The following is a 17,572-nucleotide window of genomic DNA, read 5'->3' on the forward strand; positions in this document are numbered from 1 at the left end:
CAATCCACTTTTTTATTAAATATTAAATAGGCATGCCATCCAAAAAGTAAGTCCCAACCTTCCAAATGAAGTATTTCTATATTTGTTAAATTCACCCAGTCGCTGATCAATGTTAATACTACAGCATCATAATACAATTTCATATTTGGTACCTTGAGTCCTCCTCTCTCACGAAAATCTTGCATTATTTTAAGTTTCACCCTTGGTTTTTTCCCTGCCCAAACAAATTTATTAATACCTTTTTGCCATTCATCTAAATTACGTTCATTCTTTAAAATAGGTAACATTTGAAACAAAAAAATAAACTTTGGCAGGACATTCATTTTGATAACTGCAATTCTACCCATAAGGGATAACTGTAGATTGTTCCAGTTTTTTAAATCCTTCTGTACCTCCATCCACAGCTTTTCATAATTATTTTTATACAGTTTTGCATTAGAAGCAGATAATGTGACCCCCAAATATTTTACCTTATCAACAATTTCAAAATCTGTTAAGTTAACTAAAACCTGTTTATCACCATTAGTCATATTTTTAGCTAATATTTTGGTCTTATTATTATTAATTTTAAAACCAGAAACACATCCATATTGTTGAATCAATTGTAATAATTTTACCACCGAACAGGTAGGTTGAGACAGAGTAACAACCAAGTCATCTGCAAAGGCTCTTAATTTATATTCTTTTTTATTAATTTCTATTCCTTTTATTTCTTGAGACTCCCGAATTTTAATCAACAAAATTTCCAATGTTAAAACAAACAATAACGGAGATAACGGGCATCCCTGTCTTGTTCCTTTTTCTATTACAAAAGCCTCTGACAAACCCCCATTTACAATAAGTTGAGCAGTCTGTTTTTGATATATATTAGATAATACTTGTAATATATTTTGTCCAAAATTCATCTCCTTAATTAAACATAACATAAACTGCCAATTCACTTGGTCAAAGGCTTTTTCAGCATCCAAAAATATCAGGCCTGCAGAGACTTGGTTATTCTTTTCTAGATACTCTAATAAATTAATAATTTGTCTAACATTATTTTTCATATATCTTCCAGTTATAAAACCCGATTGATCCTTATGTATAAACTGCTGCAAGATCCCCATAAACCTATTAGCTAAAATTTTTGCAAAGATTTTATAATCCACGTTTAAAAGAGATATAGGCCTGTAATTTTTAGGCAATGTAAGATCTTGATTATCTTTTGGAATCAATGATATAAATGCATTACGCCAAGATGGAGGGATCTCTAAACCCTGTAATAAGTTATTAAACAATTCACACAATGGTTGAGTCATCTCTTTTACTAAAGTTTTGTAATAGATAGATGTCAACCCATCCGTACCCGGCGCTTTGCCCAATTTCAATTGTTTAATAGCTGTAACAATTTCTTCTTTAGTAATTAAGCCATTAATCTCTTTTTCCTGATCTTCTGTTAATTTAGGAAAGTTAACTTTACCTAAATAATTGTTTATATCTGTAGTTTGAATATTGGCACTCTTATATAATTTTTGATAGTATTCTAAAAAGGATTTCTTAATCAATTCTTTCTGATAAACCAATTTACCATTATAATTTATTTTATCTATATTCCTCTGTTTCTGTTTCTTTCTTAACTGATAAGCCAGCCATCTCCCTGGTTTATTAGCATTACAAAATATATTTTGTTTCATAAATAATAAATTGGTTGCAGCTTGATCAGCCATCAACATGTTAAATTGTGTTTTTAACAGTTTTAAAGCTCCTTTCACCTTTTCGTCTAAAGGATTTGAAATTAAAAGTTTCTCTTTTAATTTAATCTCCTCTTCTAAATCTTTACGTTTCTGAGTCTGTTTCTGTCTATGCAAGTTATTCATTTTTATCAAGATACCACGCATAAAAGCTTTACTTGCATCCCACACCATTGACATTGATGTTCCCTTATTCATATTTAAAGCAAAATATTCCTTTAAACATTCCTTTAATTTATGAACATTTTTTTCTTGTTTGAATAAATTCTCATTCACCCTCCAGGATCTCCTGTCTTCTTTCTCAGCAAACAGTTCCATCCATACTGGACTATGGTCAGACAATGTCCTAGGAAAAATTTTTACATTCTTCACCCTGTTGTATAAGTCTGTTGTAATCAAAAAGAAATCAATTCTTGAAAGAGATTGGTGTCTATCTGAGAAAAAGGTAAAGTCCCTTTCTTCTTGATTACGTTCACGCCAATAGTCCCTCAATTCCCAATCTTCTTTCATGTCAAAGAAGGCTTTAGGTAGTTTAGCCTGTTTAAAAAAGGTAGAAGAGCCTTTTTTGTCCTTTTGTATGTCTAAGACACCATTCCAGTCTCCCATTAAAATCACAGATCTATAGTCCAACAAAGTTATTTTCTGATGTAGCAACCTATAGAATTGCTCCTGTTGCTGGTTTGGTGCATACAACCCCACAATAAGAATTTTCTTGCCATATAAACCAAGTTCAAGCATAACATATCTTCCATGAGGATCTGATTCTAACAGGGTAGCAGATAAGTTCTGTTTAACATAAATTACCACACCCCCTTTTTTCCCAGGGGCGGGAGATACAAAATGAGATCCCAAACGAGGATTGTTTAAGTATTTTTGATCTTTAGATGTAATATGAGTTTCTTGCAAACAAATAACATCATTGTTGTGTTGTTTCAAATAATGGTAGATTTTTTTTCTCTTTTGAGGAATATTTAATCCATTAACATTCCAGGTCAGGAGCTTTGCCATCTCCCTTGGCCTTAAGCCTGGAGAAGATCCCCTCAAATTCTGCTACTGAAGAATATGTTGCAGAGCTTTTGGGTCTTGCTCCTCCCACCGGCACTGAAACAATTTGCTGAGTAGATTCTTTGATTTCTTTTTCTTTTTTCTGTTGTTCTTTTTCTTTACGTTTGTGTGCTGCACGGGTCATTCTCTGTTCTTTAACCTCTGCTTGAGACATCCATACCACCTGTCCAGCAGTCATCGCACCTGTATCTTCAGATTTCTGTTCCATCTCTTTATCACTCAGGACTTTGTGCATCATGGGCAAAGGTGAGCCTGCACCCAGGACCGTTTTATAAAATTCCTTAGCTTTAGCAACTGTATTAAGTCTATAACGTGTCCCCGCATGGCTCAAAACAATGCCCATCGGAATCTCCCATCTAAATCGCATTTGTCTTGCTTTAAGTTCATTTGCTAGAAAAGCAAAATCTTTTCTGCTTCTTAAAATTTTAGGTGGAATTTCCTTTAAAATAATAATATCTTGAGCAGCAATCTGGAATCTTTTATTGTAAAAAGTTTGCAGAATCTGATTTCGCAAGGACTTCTTAGCAAAATATATCACCACATCTCTAGGCAGATTCCTCTGTTTTGCAATCCAAGAATTAACTCTATAAATTCTTTCCACTTCCCCACGTAACTCATCTTTGTCTATATTCAAGATAACAGCCAAGTCATTAATCACCATTTTCATCAGATCTTGAGTTTTATCTTCTTTCAGGCCCCTTATTCTCAAAGCATATTCCATCTGTCTATACTGGAACATAAGAATATCATCTTGTGAAGTTTCCACTTTTTTCTCCATATCTTGGAATTTATAGTCCAAAAGTTCTACTGTTTCTTCAATTTCCTCCACTCTAGAGTCCAGCTTCACAACCACTGAGGCCACTCCAGATAAAGCTAGAAGTATATCATCCCTCAATATAGTATTATTCTGTTCTAAAAGCTCCTTCATCTCTTTCTTCATTTCTTCCTTGCTTTCAGATTTATTCTGTTCCAAAAGTTGCTTCATTTCCTCCCTAAACTGTGACACAGCACTTACCATTATTTCTTTAATGTCTTGTGCTGATGTGCCAGATGGGGGAGGTGAGGGTGGAGTAGTTTTAGGTTGCTGCACTGAGGGTATTATTTTAAGTTGTTGTTGCACAGTAGAGGTAGCAGGAGAAGAAGTTACCTTAGGAGCTGTAGTAGCTGGTTGTCGTTTTGAAGCCATTTCAATTTATCTTTCTTTCTTCATAAAAATACCAATAAAAAATAAACAGTCCAAAAATTAAAAATAAGGTAAAATAGGATAAAATGGAATCAATTTAAAAGCTCCCAAAAGATAAAGAAAAACTTAAAAAGAAAAGCAGTATTAAACAACAGTTCAGCCAGTCCGTCTTTCAAAAGAAAAAAAAACTTTCAAAACGCCATTTTACTTTCACTCTCACTTTTCCGCCCGGGAAAAAAAAAAAAAAAGGGAAAGCTCAAAAAATAAGAAAAAATCAACACATGCTAAATAAACTAAATAAACTAAAAAAAAATAAAATAAAACTAAACTATAAATAAAATCCTTTAAACAGTTCTGTCCGGTTTAAGATTACTCACGGTTACTTTAAATACGGAGATGGTAGCGGCGTTTCGCTTTGTTTCCAAAGAAACAAAGACAGCTGAGAGGCGGAGAAGGCAATGAACTCCGAGGGAGCACTCTTTCTACCCCCCTAAAATAAAAATCCAGGGAGGGTTAAGAGGTTCTACCTCTATTCATGCGATCTCTACCCCTTCCCTTCGCCCGGGAAGGGGATTGCGAGCCGCGGGCCAGCTGATGAACGCTGTGCTCCGCGGATCTGACACCATCTCAGGAGGACGGCTACAAAGTAGCCGCCATTTCCACCGCTTTAACCACCGGAAGCCATTATCTCCTTTGTTATTTGTTTTAACAATGGAGATTTTGTTAATTCAAATTCGCGAGTCTACAGTACTTAAGGGAATAAAAATAAATAAGAATGAGTATAGATTGAGAGCTTTTGCAGATGATTTGGTGTTAACTTTACAACAACCAATTCAATCGGTTAGTTATTTATTGGAACTTATAACTCAATATGGGAAAGTTTCTGGTTTCAAAGTAAATAATAATAAGATATTATCTAAGAATATGACTGAGAAGGATAATGAAATTTTAGTTAGACTTACAGGTTTTCAGATAGTGAAGAAGGTTAAATATTTGGGAGTATATATAACAGTTTCTAATGGGAAATTATATAAGAATAATTATGAAGTATTATGGACAAAAGTAAAAAAGGATTTAAAAGATTGGAAAAAATTGCAATTATCGTTGTTGGGGAGAATTTCAGCTGTTAAAATGAATGTTTTACCCAAGTTTCTTTTCTTGTTTCAAATGATACCCATTTTAAAAAAAGATGCTAATTTGGATGAGTGGCAGAAGGGTATCAATAAATTTATATGGGCTGGAAAGAAACCAAGGGTGAAGTTTAAGATTTTGCAAGATGCTCGAGAAAGAGGAGGGCTTAAAGCGCCTAATTTGAAATTACATTATGATGCAGCCACATTAACTTTGATAGGTGATTGGCTTAATTTAACAAATAAAAATATTCTTTCTCTTGAAGGGTGGGATTTATTATATGGTTGGCATGCATATTTAATTTTTAATAAGAAAGTAGATCGGGCTTTTAAATTGCATATTTTAAGAAGTGCCCTACTTCAAGTCTGGAAGAAATATTATTATAGGTTAAATTACAAAATACCTATTGGAATAATTCTTCCAACAGGCATCCTTTATTAAGAGAAAATGGTTGCAGGCATTCTAGACAGGACTTGGGGTCCAAGCTCTCCCATTCAAGGTTTTAAGGGGTTCCCCAGTAGCCCCACCCAATCACCCCCCTCTTCCAGCGACAATCTCAGGCATTACATTCCCACCCCCTTTTTCTTACTGCTGGCTGGATGGAGACTTCAAAGAAAACTACATGAAAAGTAATAGCCCCATTCTTATGGTTAGCTCTTTTGGCAATACACACAACCAGTTCCTTTGAAGTGTACCAAAGGAAGTGAGGGCCATAAAGCCCCTTTGTTCACCCCCTTCCCTTCATCATATGGCAGAATCCATAGAAGGCAGAAATGGGATTTTTTATAATTGATAACTAGAGATAAAATATAATTGGATTCTGACACAGCTGATTAATCAGTTTAACACAATTCTGTGGGTATGCTGAAATTAAGTCCTATTAAATGCAGTGGAATCTTATTTTCTACTACTACTACTACTACTACTACTACTACTACTACTACTACAACAACAACAACAACAACAACAACAACAACAACAATAATAATAATAATAATAATAATAATAATAATAATAACCTGAGCAAAAAGGAAACCGCCCCAATAGCAGAGGAACAAAAGATCAACTCCTAATAGACAAAATGATCTTGGAAAACTGCAAGAGAAGGAAGACCAACCTGAATGTGGCATGGATTGACTACAAAAAGGAATTTGACTCTCTGCCACATGATTGGATAATCAAGTGCCTAGAAATAACAGGAGTCAGTAGAAACATCAGAAAATTTGTGCAAAGATCGATGGCACAATGGAAGACACAGCTGCAGATCAAGGGTGAGAGACTGGGAGAGGTTAATATCAAGAGAGCAATATTTCAAGGAGATTCATTATCACCATTACTATGTGTTATTGCACTGTTTCCTCTGTCAACAATACTGAATAATTCAGAACATGGCTATCATACATCAAAAACATCTGCCAGACTATCCCATCTCCTTTACATGGATGATCTGAAGCTGTATGGAAAAACATCATCTGAAATAGAATCTACTAGGTCCTATCTCCACATATGACCCTTCTTCTGATCCTCAGGGCCTCATCTGCACATATATTCTTTCATCTGACCCTTCGTATGTATGTATGTATGTATGTATGTATGTATGTATGTATGTATGTATGTATATGTATGTAGATAGATAGATAGATAGATAGATAGATAGATAGATAGATAGATAGAGATAGATAGATATATGTAGGTCTTTGGTTATTCGGGTTTTCTCCCACGTAAAATTGGAAGTGTCTTGGCAATATTTGGACCAAGTCCCATTCATCATCTTCAGGCTGGTGTTTTCAGCTTTATGCTTCTAGGAGCAATGTGTGATCGTAGCTGTTTCTTCCTTTTAACTGCCAGTGGGGGTATGAACTGATTGGATGGGGGTTGGCTGTGCTCTGATTGGATGGGGGAGTGTTCTGTTTGGGTGGGGGCTTTGTTGTGCTCAGGTTAGTCTGAGTTTCAGGGGGTTTTGAGATGGTGAGCTATGTTGCTGTTGTTTGGCTTCGTGGTCGTGCCTCATCTTCATGGTGGGTGTCAGTTTGCTTCATGTATGGATTGGAGTGGTTTAAAGTGGCTAATGATGCAGCTGTGGTCTGGCTTCTGGTTTGTGGTCGTGCCTCATCATTGGTGTGGGTTTGGGTTTGCTTTTTGCATGGATGTGTGGTGGTGATATCCTGTGTGGTTTTCGTGGGTGTGGGTCTGGTGTCATTCTTTGTGTTAGGGGCTCATTTGTCAATAATGGAGGGTTTCCAAATGGCTGGGAGGCAGGAGGTATCATATATATATCTATCTGTCTGTCTGTCTGTGGTGTGTGTGTGTGTGTATGTATGTATGTATGTATGTATGTATATATATATAGATAGATAGATAGATAGATAGATAGATAGATAGAGAGAGAGAGAGAGAGAGAGTTTTAGAAAACAGCAATAATAACAACACAAATTGTTATAATACTTCTGTGTAAAAATAAGCCTCAATATGGTAGGCCTGCTTGTCATTCCTTAGTTAGTCTCCTGCTTATGATGGGAGAAAAATTCACCTGAAGGCATAGAGTGACAGTTTGAGAATTGTCAATTCATTTTTGGCTTGGCACAAACTTGCCACATTCTAATTTACAGACAAACTGCTAACCATTTCTGAGATCTTGTTCATCTCTGATCACATTTTGATTTAATACCATTTCAGGGAAAGGTGAACAAGGAAAGCCATATCCTCTCACAGAAGAAGATAGTGATGATTCTGCTTATCGGGAAAATGGTTTCAATATTTTTGTAAGCAACAATATAGCCTTGGAGCGATCACTGCCAGACATTCGACATCCTAAGTAGGTACACTAAGTTTGATTATTATTACTTTCATGTAATATCTTTGTGTTTACTTTCTTACATAGAAGCATTTGAATCAATAGACAGTGAAAAATGGTGTAAAGCCGATAATGTTAGAGATTTCTTCTTCTATTTACAGTCTTTATAATGCATAAGAAAAGACACTGCTTTTCTTATTTTAATTACAGACTGTGATTGGCTATCTAATCCAAGGTAATTGTGAAATTTTTGTTCATACATAGTAATGGAAGAACATAGGAAATAGTAGTAGGATCCTAAGCCTATCTTCGACTGGGTTGAAATATACAAAGTTCTACTCTGTATTGATAAACAAAAGACACACATTAATTATGTTTATTGTTTCTCTCTGTTTAATAATTGTCCAGGAAGTCTAAGAAACTATTATTTTGATGTACAATTGATTTAATTTATACTTCAAGGTGTGATCTGACTCAAACGTGTTTCAAATTATCCAATATCTAGATTACTGGGAAGTGCCACAGGGTCCACTGAATTTTCTGCATTTACCCATCTTTAGAAATGAAAGTAAATCTAAGGACAGATAAATGTAGAAAATTCAGAGGACCCTGTGACATTTTCCTAGCAATCTAGATGTTGAATACATTCAAATTGATTTGAGTCAGATGTTGTTGGACTGCTATTGTTTAATTGGATAATATTTCCTAGAATTCTTCTTGAAATAATGACAAAAATCTGGCGGGGGTCTCCTCCTTGCTCGTTGCCCCTACAGGGTGACTTTCGACCCTTTCCAGGGTCCCCCAGCAGAACAAAATCAAACGCGAAGACAGAGCTCGCTTTCCAGCGGCTCCGCCGTGATGACAAACTGGAAGGCAGCTTGTGGTGATTTTTATACCACAGATATTGTAAAATTGCTGTGTGAGAAGACTGATCAGAATAACCAGAACAGGATTGTGAGTTGTTTGTAAATTAGAGGAATAGTGCTAATTTTACTTAAGTTAGTCTTCTTGTTAATTTAATTGCTAAGTGAAAATATCAAGTGCTCAAGCCCCTTGAAGGTCCCACCACTGCATTCTCCAATAGAGTTGCATCAAAAACTTTGCTTGTGGATTATGCATGGAAGAACTTAGTATAACATTTATTTATACTGAGTTATGTTTAAGTATTCCAGTCTTCCTGGCACTTTCTTCACATTTTGGGACTTAAATTTCCAGAATTCCACCAGTATAAACAACAATTCTAGGAGTTGGGAAAGTACCAGGTTGGGAAACATTGATCAAAGTTTTTATTTTCAGTTTTTAGAGATGCTTATCTAATTTTTAATATATCAAAAGTTCTTTCAAGAAGAGAAAGCATGAAATGTTGAAAAGCCATATATTAATCTCTATCACTTTATACAAGTTTCCAAATGATTAATTGAACAAATTAACAGCATTTTACTCTGATCTATCAATTTTAAATATTTTGGTTTTGGCTGGGAAAATTAATTCAAATCACCTGAAATTATCTACAGCAGTTCCTTTTGGCCAAGACTGCTTCCAGTTACATGGAATTTAATACATAATTATAGAGCATTGAAGTAGCATTATGTTGCATTGTTGGCATGATAAGAAGGTGGTACATAATAGCTTTTGCTCTGAAAGGCTATCCTAATTTCTATTTGTGTTCAAAACAGTGCCAAAGGAAACAATATGAAAAATCATTTGTGACACAGTGAAGCTGAACTGCCACTTTCTCCTATTGTATTTGTTGAACTATTCTTGTAAATTTGATTTTTGCCATGACATTTCTTAAGAAACCTTGGAAATAAGGTGTTATCAGCACTGACTTATTGGGAGCATTAACATTTTGGTTCTTGATCTTCTATTATCATTTTTATTTCATGAACCTATGTACAGAATAAAAAATAATAGAGTTGGAAGGAACCTTACAGGTCTTCTAATCCAACCCTCTGCTCAAGCAAGACTCTGTATACCATTCCAGATCAGTGCTGTCAAGTCTCTTCTTAAAAGTCACCCATAATGAAGCACCTACAACGTCTGAACTGGTTAATTTTCTCCATAGGAAGAAATCTCTTCTTGGTTTTAGCTTCTGTGTCTTGCTAAGGCTGGGGTGTCAAACTTGCAATGTCATGTTACGTGTCACAACATATCGTGACTTTTTTTCCATTGCTGGCAATGGGGTGGGCGTGGTTTCACCATAACACATCCTGCCCACGGGCTGGCAGTTTGACATCCCTGTGCTAAGGGCACTGTCATTGTCAGACAAGATCTGAATATGTAGGACAACTTCTAACTGGAACACAGGTCTATTCCTCTATTGTATGTTTTGGTTTATTTTATTTTATAGTATTTGTTCTAATAAGAGTTTGATATTAGGTGGATCAAAATATTGTGCAAATTTAGCTTCTGAAGTCCTATGGACAATATTTTGATGAAGGCTATATGTTTGGGGCCATTGTCCTGCTACAAAATAAATTTGGAGCCAATCACACACTTCCCTGGCATGATGGATGAGTATCTGCCTGTATTTCTCAGCATTAAGGACACCAGTTGCTGATAAGCCTGTGCCAGGTCCAGCTTTGCAAATAAGTGACCTCCTTGTAAGGATGCCAGAATGTGGCTAACTACAAGTATCGGATAAGCATGCTGCTCCAGTTCCTTATTAATAGTGCACTTATAATCAGTGCAAATGCGCACCTCTCCGTTAGGCTTGATCAGTGTAACTATGGGGGTTTCCCACACACAGCTGTCAATGGGTTTCAAGACTCCCTGTTGAATGAGCTTATCTAACTCTGCATCAAGCTTGGGCTTAAGGGCAAAAGGCACTCTATGAGGCTTTATTCTGATTGGGGCTACAGTTGGATCAAGGTGGAGAGCAATTCATGCTCCTTTGTACTTCCCTAAATTGGGACTGAATACGCCCGCAAACTCCTGGCAGACAGCTGCCAAATCTGCTGTTTGGGTTCTGTTAATGCCAGTCACATGGATGCCCAGGGCATCAAGCCAGTCTAAGCCAATCAGGCTTGTTTGCTGGCTTTCCACCACCACGACACTGAGGGGACCCTCAAACTCTTTGAATGTCACTTTCATCATAGCTTCTCCTTTAACCGCTATGCAGGAGTTTTGAAAATCTGTCAAAACTAAATCTGATGGCTTGAGTCTGACTCATTTTCCGCCATGTCTGCAGATGAAGTTAAAAGTCTTATAGGAAATTATAGACACAGCTGATCCATTGTCCAGTTCCATGGAGCATGGAATTCCTTGCAGCTTGACTGTTAGTCTAGGCGTTTCTTTTAAGGGGTGATAGGCTCCAGTTCTGAGGATGCTCCTTCTTCCGGAGCAAAATCCTACTCTATTCTGCCCTGGGACCCCATTACCTCTCCTGGGGAAGTCTTCACATGGAGATTCCCTCTGGCGACCTTTACAGACGGTAGCAATGTGGCCTTGTTTGCCACATGCTCGGTACACAGCTGTGTGAAACCGGCATTCTGAGTGCTGGTGTCGTCCACCACAGCCAAGACAGCTAGGGAAGGGAACTGCCTTGTCAAGCAGCCTCTGCCTTCTTTCTGGGATCTTCTGCACCCAGTCGATCTCATTGTCTATGTCTGGGTCTTCTGTTCTTTCTGATTCTTCATGATGCACAGCCGTTTGGCTGGGAAAATTCTTTGAAGGATGTAAAGCCTTGATGGCTCCACCTGCGGCTTCTTCTGCCATCACTTCTTTCAGTGCGTCCTGGAATGTCAGGGACTCTTTAGCAAACAGCCTTGGCTGTAAGTCTCTGCTTCTCAAGCCACATACCAGTCAGTCCCGGAGCCGGTCCTCTAGGTCAGGAAACTTGCATAGCCGAGACACTTGGCGTAGGGCAGCCACAAATTCAGCAATGGTTTTACCTGGCTGCTGTTCTCTCTGCTCGAACACGTGTCTGTATGTGATAATTGACAGTCTAGGTTTGAAGCACTCTTTGAGTCTTCGTTTCAAGTCAGCAAAGGTGACTGACTCCAATGTAGCAGGAGCGATTAGGTTCTCTGCTATATCAAAGGTGGCTTGGCCACACATGCACAACAAAGTTGCAGCTTTTAAATTATCTTCTCTGACCTGGTTCGCTCTGAAGTAGTTTTCTACTCTTGAGACATATGAACTCCATCTTTCGGGGTGTGTCACGTCAAATTCTGAAAGCTTGCCAACTTTGGCCATGGTTTGGCTGTTACTGTGTCTCCAATGTCTTATGCTGTTAGGGCTTCTGTGAGTTTCCTAGGGACAGGTCCCAAGGAATGTGCTACCTCCAGCATTTGCGTTCTGGCAGGCAGAAGGGGGGAACACAATTCCAACCAGGGCACTGATGCCTGGTCTTACCTCTTTAGTGACTTAGCTCTTTCCTCCTAGCAGCATAATCCCACCTTCGTCACCAGTGTTGTATAGTGGAAATAGTGAGACATTGAAGACACGAAGTTGAAATAACAGCTCTTTGTTAGGTTCTCACAGAAGCAAGCTCTAGCAGCTGCTTGACTTATATTTATATGGACCACGAGAAGCAAACAAAGTCATAACTGGTAGCCAGCATGGGATTGTTAAAAACAGATCATGCCAAACCAATCTTATTTCATTCTTCGATAAAGTGACTAAATTAGTAGACCAGTGAAACACTGTGCACAAAGTATACTTAGATTTCAGTAAGGCATTTGACAAAGTAGACCACAACCTGCTGCTTAGTAAGCTAGAAAAAGGTGGAATAGACAACAACACCATCCGATGGATCTGTAGCTGGCTGTCAAACCATACTCAGTAAGTAGTCCTCAATGGTATTACATCCACACGGAGAGAAGTAAGCAGTAAGTAAGGCTCCGTTTTAGGCCCAGTACACTTCAATATCTTCATTAATGACTTAGATAAGGGAATAGAAGGGGAGCTCATCAAATTTGCAGATGACACTAAACTGGCAGCAAGACAAGCTCAGGATCCAAAAAGATCTTGACAAACTTGAACAATGGGCCCTATCCAACAAAATGAGTTTTAATGTGGAAAAAAGCAAAATTTTACATTTAGGCAGGAAAAATCAAAGGTTTAAGTACAGATTAGGTGAGACCTGGCTCAAAAACAGTAACTATGTTGGAGTCCTAGTGGATGATCACTTGACTATGAGCCAGCATTTGTGCAGCAGCAATCAAAAAAGCTAATACAATCCTGGGTTGTATAACAGAGGCATAGAATCAAGATCACGCAAAGTATTAGTACCAATTTATAAAAGCCTAGTAAGACCTCATCTGGAATACTGCAACAAATTTTGGTCACCATACTACAAAAAAGACGTTGAGACCGTGGAAAAAGTTCAGAGAAGAGCAACTAAAATAATCAAAGGCCTGGAGACTAAAGCATATGAAGAACGGCTGTAGGACTTGGGTTTGGCTAGTCTAAAGAAAAGAAGAAACAGGGGTGATATGATAGCAGTGTTCTAGTATTTGAGAGGCTGCCACAAAGAAGAGGGTAACAAACTATTCTCCAAAGCACCAGAGGGCAGGACAAGAAACAATGGTTGGAAACTGACCAAAGAGAGAAGCAATGTGGAATTAAGGAGAAGCTTACTAACAGTGAGGACAATTAACCAGTGGAACAGCTTACCCCCAGAAATTGTGGGTTCTCCATCACTGGAAGTTTTTAAGAAAAGACTAGACAGGCATTTGTCTGAAACTGTATAGTTCTCCTGCTTGAGCAGGGGGCTGGATTAGAAGACCTCCAAGGTCCTTTCCAGCTCTGTTCTGTTCTATTCTATTTTTTGAATAATCATATGTGAGAGTTCCATACTTTTTATAGTGACATGAACAGCACATAAGTAAAATAATACTATGAACTGATGTCTTTCTATAAAAATCCCTGGAGGTCAATGTAGTTACACACAAACCAATTAAACTGTACTTTAAAGCTGATTTAGGAACCAGTTCTGTCCAGGTTCTCTGGCTTTACAGGTGAGTTAAGTTTTATATTAGCATTTTAATTTCCTGTTTGATGCAGAAATATGCTGTAATGTTTGCACCCTCTAAAGCAGGGGTGTCAAACTGCTGGCCTGTGGGCCGGTTTCATCAAACTGAAGCTGCACCCACCCCATTGCTGGCAATGCAAAATGAGTTGCGATACGTCACGACACATCACGTGACATGGTGAGTTTGACACCCATGCTCTAAAGCAGTGGTTCTCAACCTTTTTAATGCCGCGACCCCCAACCGGTCGTAAGTCGAGGACTACTCAACTGGTGCAGCACCATTTGCAGAATGGGACTTTTGGCGGGCTCAGCAGGGCAGAGACAGCCTGGACAATTCCTATTGGCTTTTGAAAGCCAATAGAATTAGACTCTATTCAAGAGAGTCTATTCTATTGCTTTCAAAAGCCAATAGAATAAAAGGGAGTAGCACAGCTAAGGAAAAAGGGGAAAAAATGGCGGACCACGTTGTTTGGCGACCCCCGTGAAATGGCCGTTCGACCCCAAATGGGGTCCTGACCCACAGGTTGAGAACCACTGCTCTAAAGCTTTGAGGCAATGCACTACCATCATTGATGAAATTATTTTCATTTCTCCCACCTTACTAATTTTACAGACCTGTCAAATGGTTGTGGAAATTACTAGTTATCACTGCTTTATCCAGTTCAGCTGACAAGGCTAGATTGAAAAAAAATCTAGTATGGCTATAGCTAACTCCTGTAAATGGAATTCTTTGACAGACTGAGATAATTACTATGTAAATCTTTGCTTCAAAATGTTTTAGACTGGTATTTTTCTGTGGCATATTGGTCGCTGGCTTGATGTCAGGTAGTATTGTAGTTTCTCTGATAAATAAAAGGTCAGCACTTTCTCTCTGTCTGTCTTTAAAATACCCACTACTAACAGTAGTTACAAAAGCTGTCAAAAACTGAATGGAAAATTGAAACTTGCATTATCTCTTTGTTCTGACTTTGAAAATTGGTGTGGGGGTTACTTTAATTGCATCTGAATTACTATAAGTCATTTATTTCCTAAAGGTTTTGTAGAGAACATATCATCTCTCTTGCAATTTATTTGGTTTAGGTTGGTTTTTATTCCATGTTTATTATTTTTATAAATAACTCAGGACAGAGAAGTTATATAATACACCTTCCTCCTCCTATTTTTCTGCAACAACAACCCTGTGAGGTGAGTTGGGCTGAGAAAGAGTGACTGCCCCAAAGTCACATTGCTGGCTTTCATGTCTAAGGCAAGAATAGAAACCACAGACTCCTGATTTCTAGCCTGGTTCCTCGACTACTAGATATACTTGGCTCTTTTATGTATTTTTTTTCTTTATATATGCTTTTTCCAGTAGGAAGGGCATTTTAAAATCCGTTGATATGTGAAGAAGGCATAAAATGATGATAGGTGGTAGGTGGTCTCCCACTCATAACAAGTATAAGATATTATTGCTATAACTATGGAATCAAATAAACTTTATTTTTTTTTATTTGACCTTTTTAATAAAATTGTTGAAATGGTGCCGACCCTCTTTTACCTTTTAAAAAAGCTTAAGCTCTTTTGAAATGTTGTCCTGTAGACTTTTTAAAAAAGGGCTGCTGAAAGTTTATTATTATAAAAGAGCAGATAAGAAAAAGCATGTTTTTATCTGCTCTTTTATAATAATAAACTTTCAGCAGCTATACAGGGTGAACAGCAGTGGACTTAGGACACAGCCCTGAGGAGAACCTGTGCTCAAGAAAATGATGTTAGAAATATTCATTCCAGTGATTCACTTAACTACATTGATTTGCCTAACAAGTGTGGCACAAAGGTTAGGGTTAGCAATGAAAATTCTGGTTCCAATTGTCATAAATCAAGGACTACTTGTATATTCAATTACTATTTCTTCAACATTCTTCCTAAATGGAATGTTTTGCCACCATATTAGGAGATTAGGAGCAAGGACATAAATTAACTTATGTTAGCAACCACCAACAATAAATCATACAAAAAATATTTATTTTCCAATTGCCTTTTGATTTACCTTTTTTTAATTCTTGAATTCTTATGCTGTAAGACTTCATTATTAAAGATGGAGGTAAAATTAAAGAAGAACTAGAAAATCATTTAAGGGAAACCAACAACCTGAATGATGATGTAGAAGCGAACTGGAATAAATTTAAAAATGCAATAGTAGAGGTAATAAATTCAAAACAGAGAGAGGGGTACCACAAGAAACAACAGTGGATGACGGGGGAAATTCTTCATCTCATGGATGAAAGAAGATCTTATAAAAATAAAAACAAAGAAAAATACAATGAATTGCAGAAAACAATTAGAAGAAAAATTTGACTGGCAAAAGAAAAGTGGTTTGCAAAGAGATGCAAGGAAATAGAAGAGACAGAACGAATACATGATAATTTCAATTTACACAAAAAAGTGAAAGAAGCAGCAGGCCTCTACAAAAAGAACACCAACAACTTAGTTGACAAAGAGGGAAAAATTATCTTAGATGAGGATGAAAAACTAAAAAGATGGAAGGAATATATTGAAGAACTTTTTGAGGACACTAGGGATGATATAGATATGGGAAGTATAACAACTGGACCAAATATCACTATGGAAGAGGTTGAACATACAATAAAAATAGCAAAAACAAGAAAAGCCACAGGACCTGATGATATCCCAGTAGAAATTTTAAAATTGCTGGAAGACAATGGGAAGAATTTTTTACTGCAACTCTTCAATCAGATATATGAAACAGGAAAGATACCAAATGATTGGCTAAAATCAACCTTTGTGACAATCCTCCAAAAAATAAATGCAAAGACGTGTACCGAATACAGAACAATAAGCTTAATGAGTCATGCTCTGACAATATTCCTGAGAATAATTCACACAAAAATATACAACAAAATTGAAGAGCATCTAGGTAACTCACAATTTGGTTTCAGAAACAATCTTGGTACACAAAATGCCCTGTTCAGCATTCAGGTTCTTGTATAGTGTTGTAGAGATGTCAATCACAGTGTTTACATGTGCTTCATTGATTTCGAAAAAGCTTTTGATAAAATAAGACACAGCAAACTATTAGAAATCCTGAAACAAATGGGACTAGATGACAAAGACATCCAAATAACAAAGAATCTGTATTGGCATCAGGTAGCAAATGTGAGACTAGGCCAAAAATACTCAGCTGATGCAGAAATAAAAAGAGGGGTCAGGCAGGGATGTATTCTGTCTCCACTGTTGTTCAATATCTACTCTGAGACAATCTTCAACGAGGCACTGGAGAACATCGATGCTGGCATCAAAGTAAATGGTGTTTGGATCAACAACTTAAGATATGCTGATGATACAGTTCTTGCCAGTAAGCATGAAGACCTTCAGCTCCTCATCAACAAAGTCACAGAAATATCTGAAAAATACAGCTTGAAACTTAACACCTCAAAAATCATGGTCGTCAGCAAACAACCCGTTAATTTGCCACCAATAAATTCAGAAGGAATACCACTAGAAAAAGGTGAAAGGATCACACACCTCAGTTCTAATTTACATGAAAGCTGGGACATGACCATTGAAGTACAGGCAAGGATAGAAAAAGCCCGAACAGCATTCTTCAAAATGAAAAAGGTCTTCTGCAGTCACGAGATAAGCCTAAGATTGAAAATCAGGCTTATCAGATGCTATATTTTTTTCTATCCTGC

At 37.2% G+C, this 17,572-nt stretch overlaps 1 protein-coding gene across 1 annotated transcript in view; it reads left to right on the top strand.

Moving 5' to 3' along the window:
* LOC120318068 (polypeptide N-acetylgalactosaminyltransferase-like 6) overlaps positions 1 to 17,572 on the top strand; it is a 71,267-nt gene that overhangs the window by 16,344 nt on the left and 37,351 nt on the right. Inside the window, exon 4 of the mRNA XM_039365306.1 lies at positions 7,789 to 7,927. Within this exon, the coding sequence (XP_039221240.1) occupies positions 7,789 to 7,927 (139 nt within the window). The remainder of the gene's footprint in view (positions 1 to 7,788; positions 7,928 to 17,572) is intronic.

The sequence above is a fragment of the Crotalus tigris genome, unplaced genomic scaffold (assembly GCF_016545835.1).
Source record: "Crotalus tigris isolate CLP2741 ecotype Arizona unplaced genomic scaffold, ASM1654583v1 scf7180000020027.212742, whole genome shotgun sequence".
Lineage (NCBI taxonomy): Eukaryota > Metazoa > Chordata > Lepidosauria > Squamata > Viperidae > Crotalus > Crotalus tigris.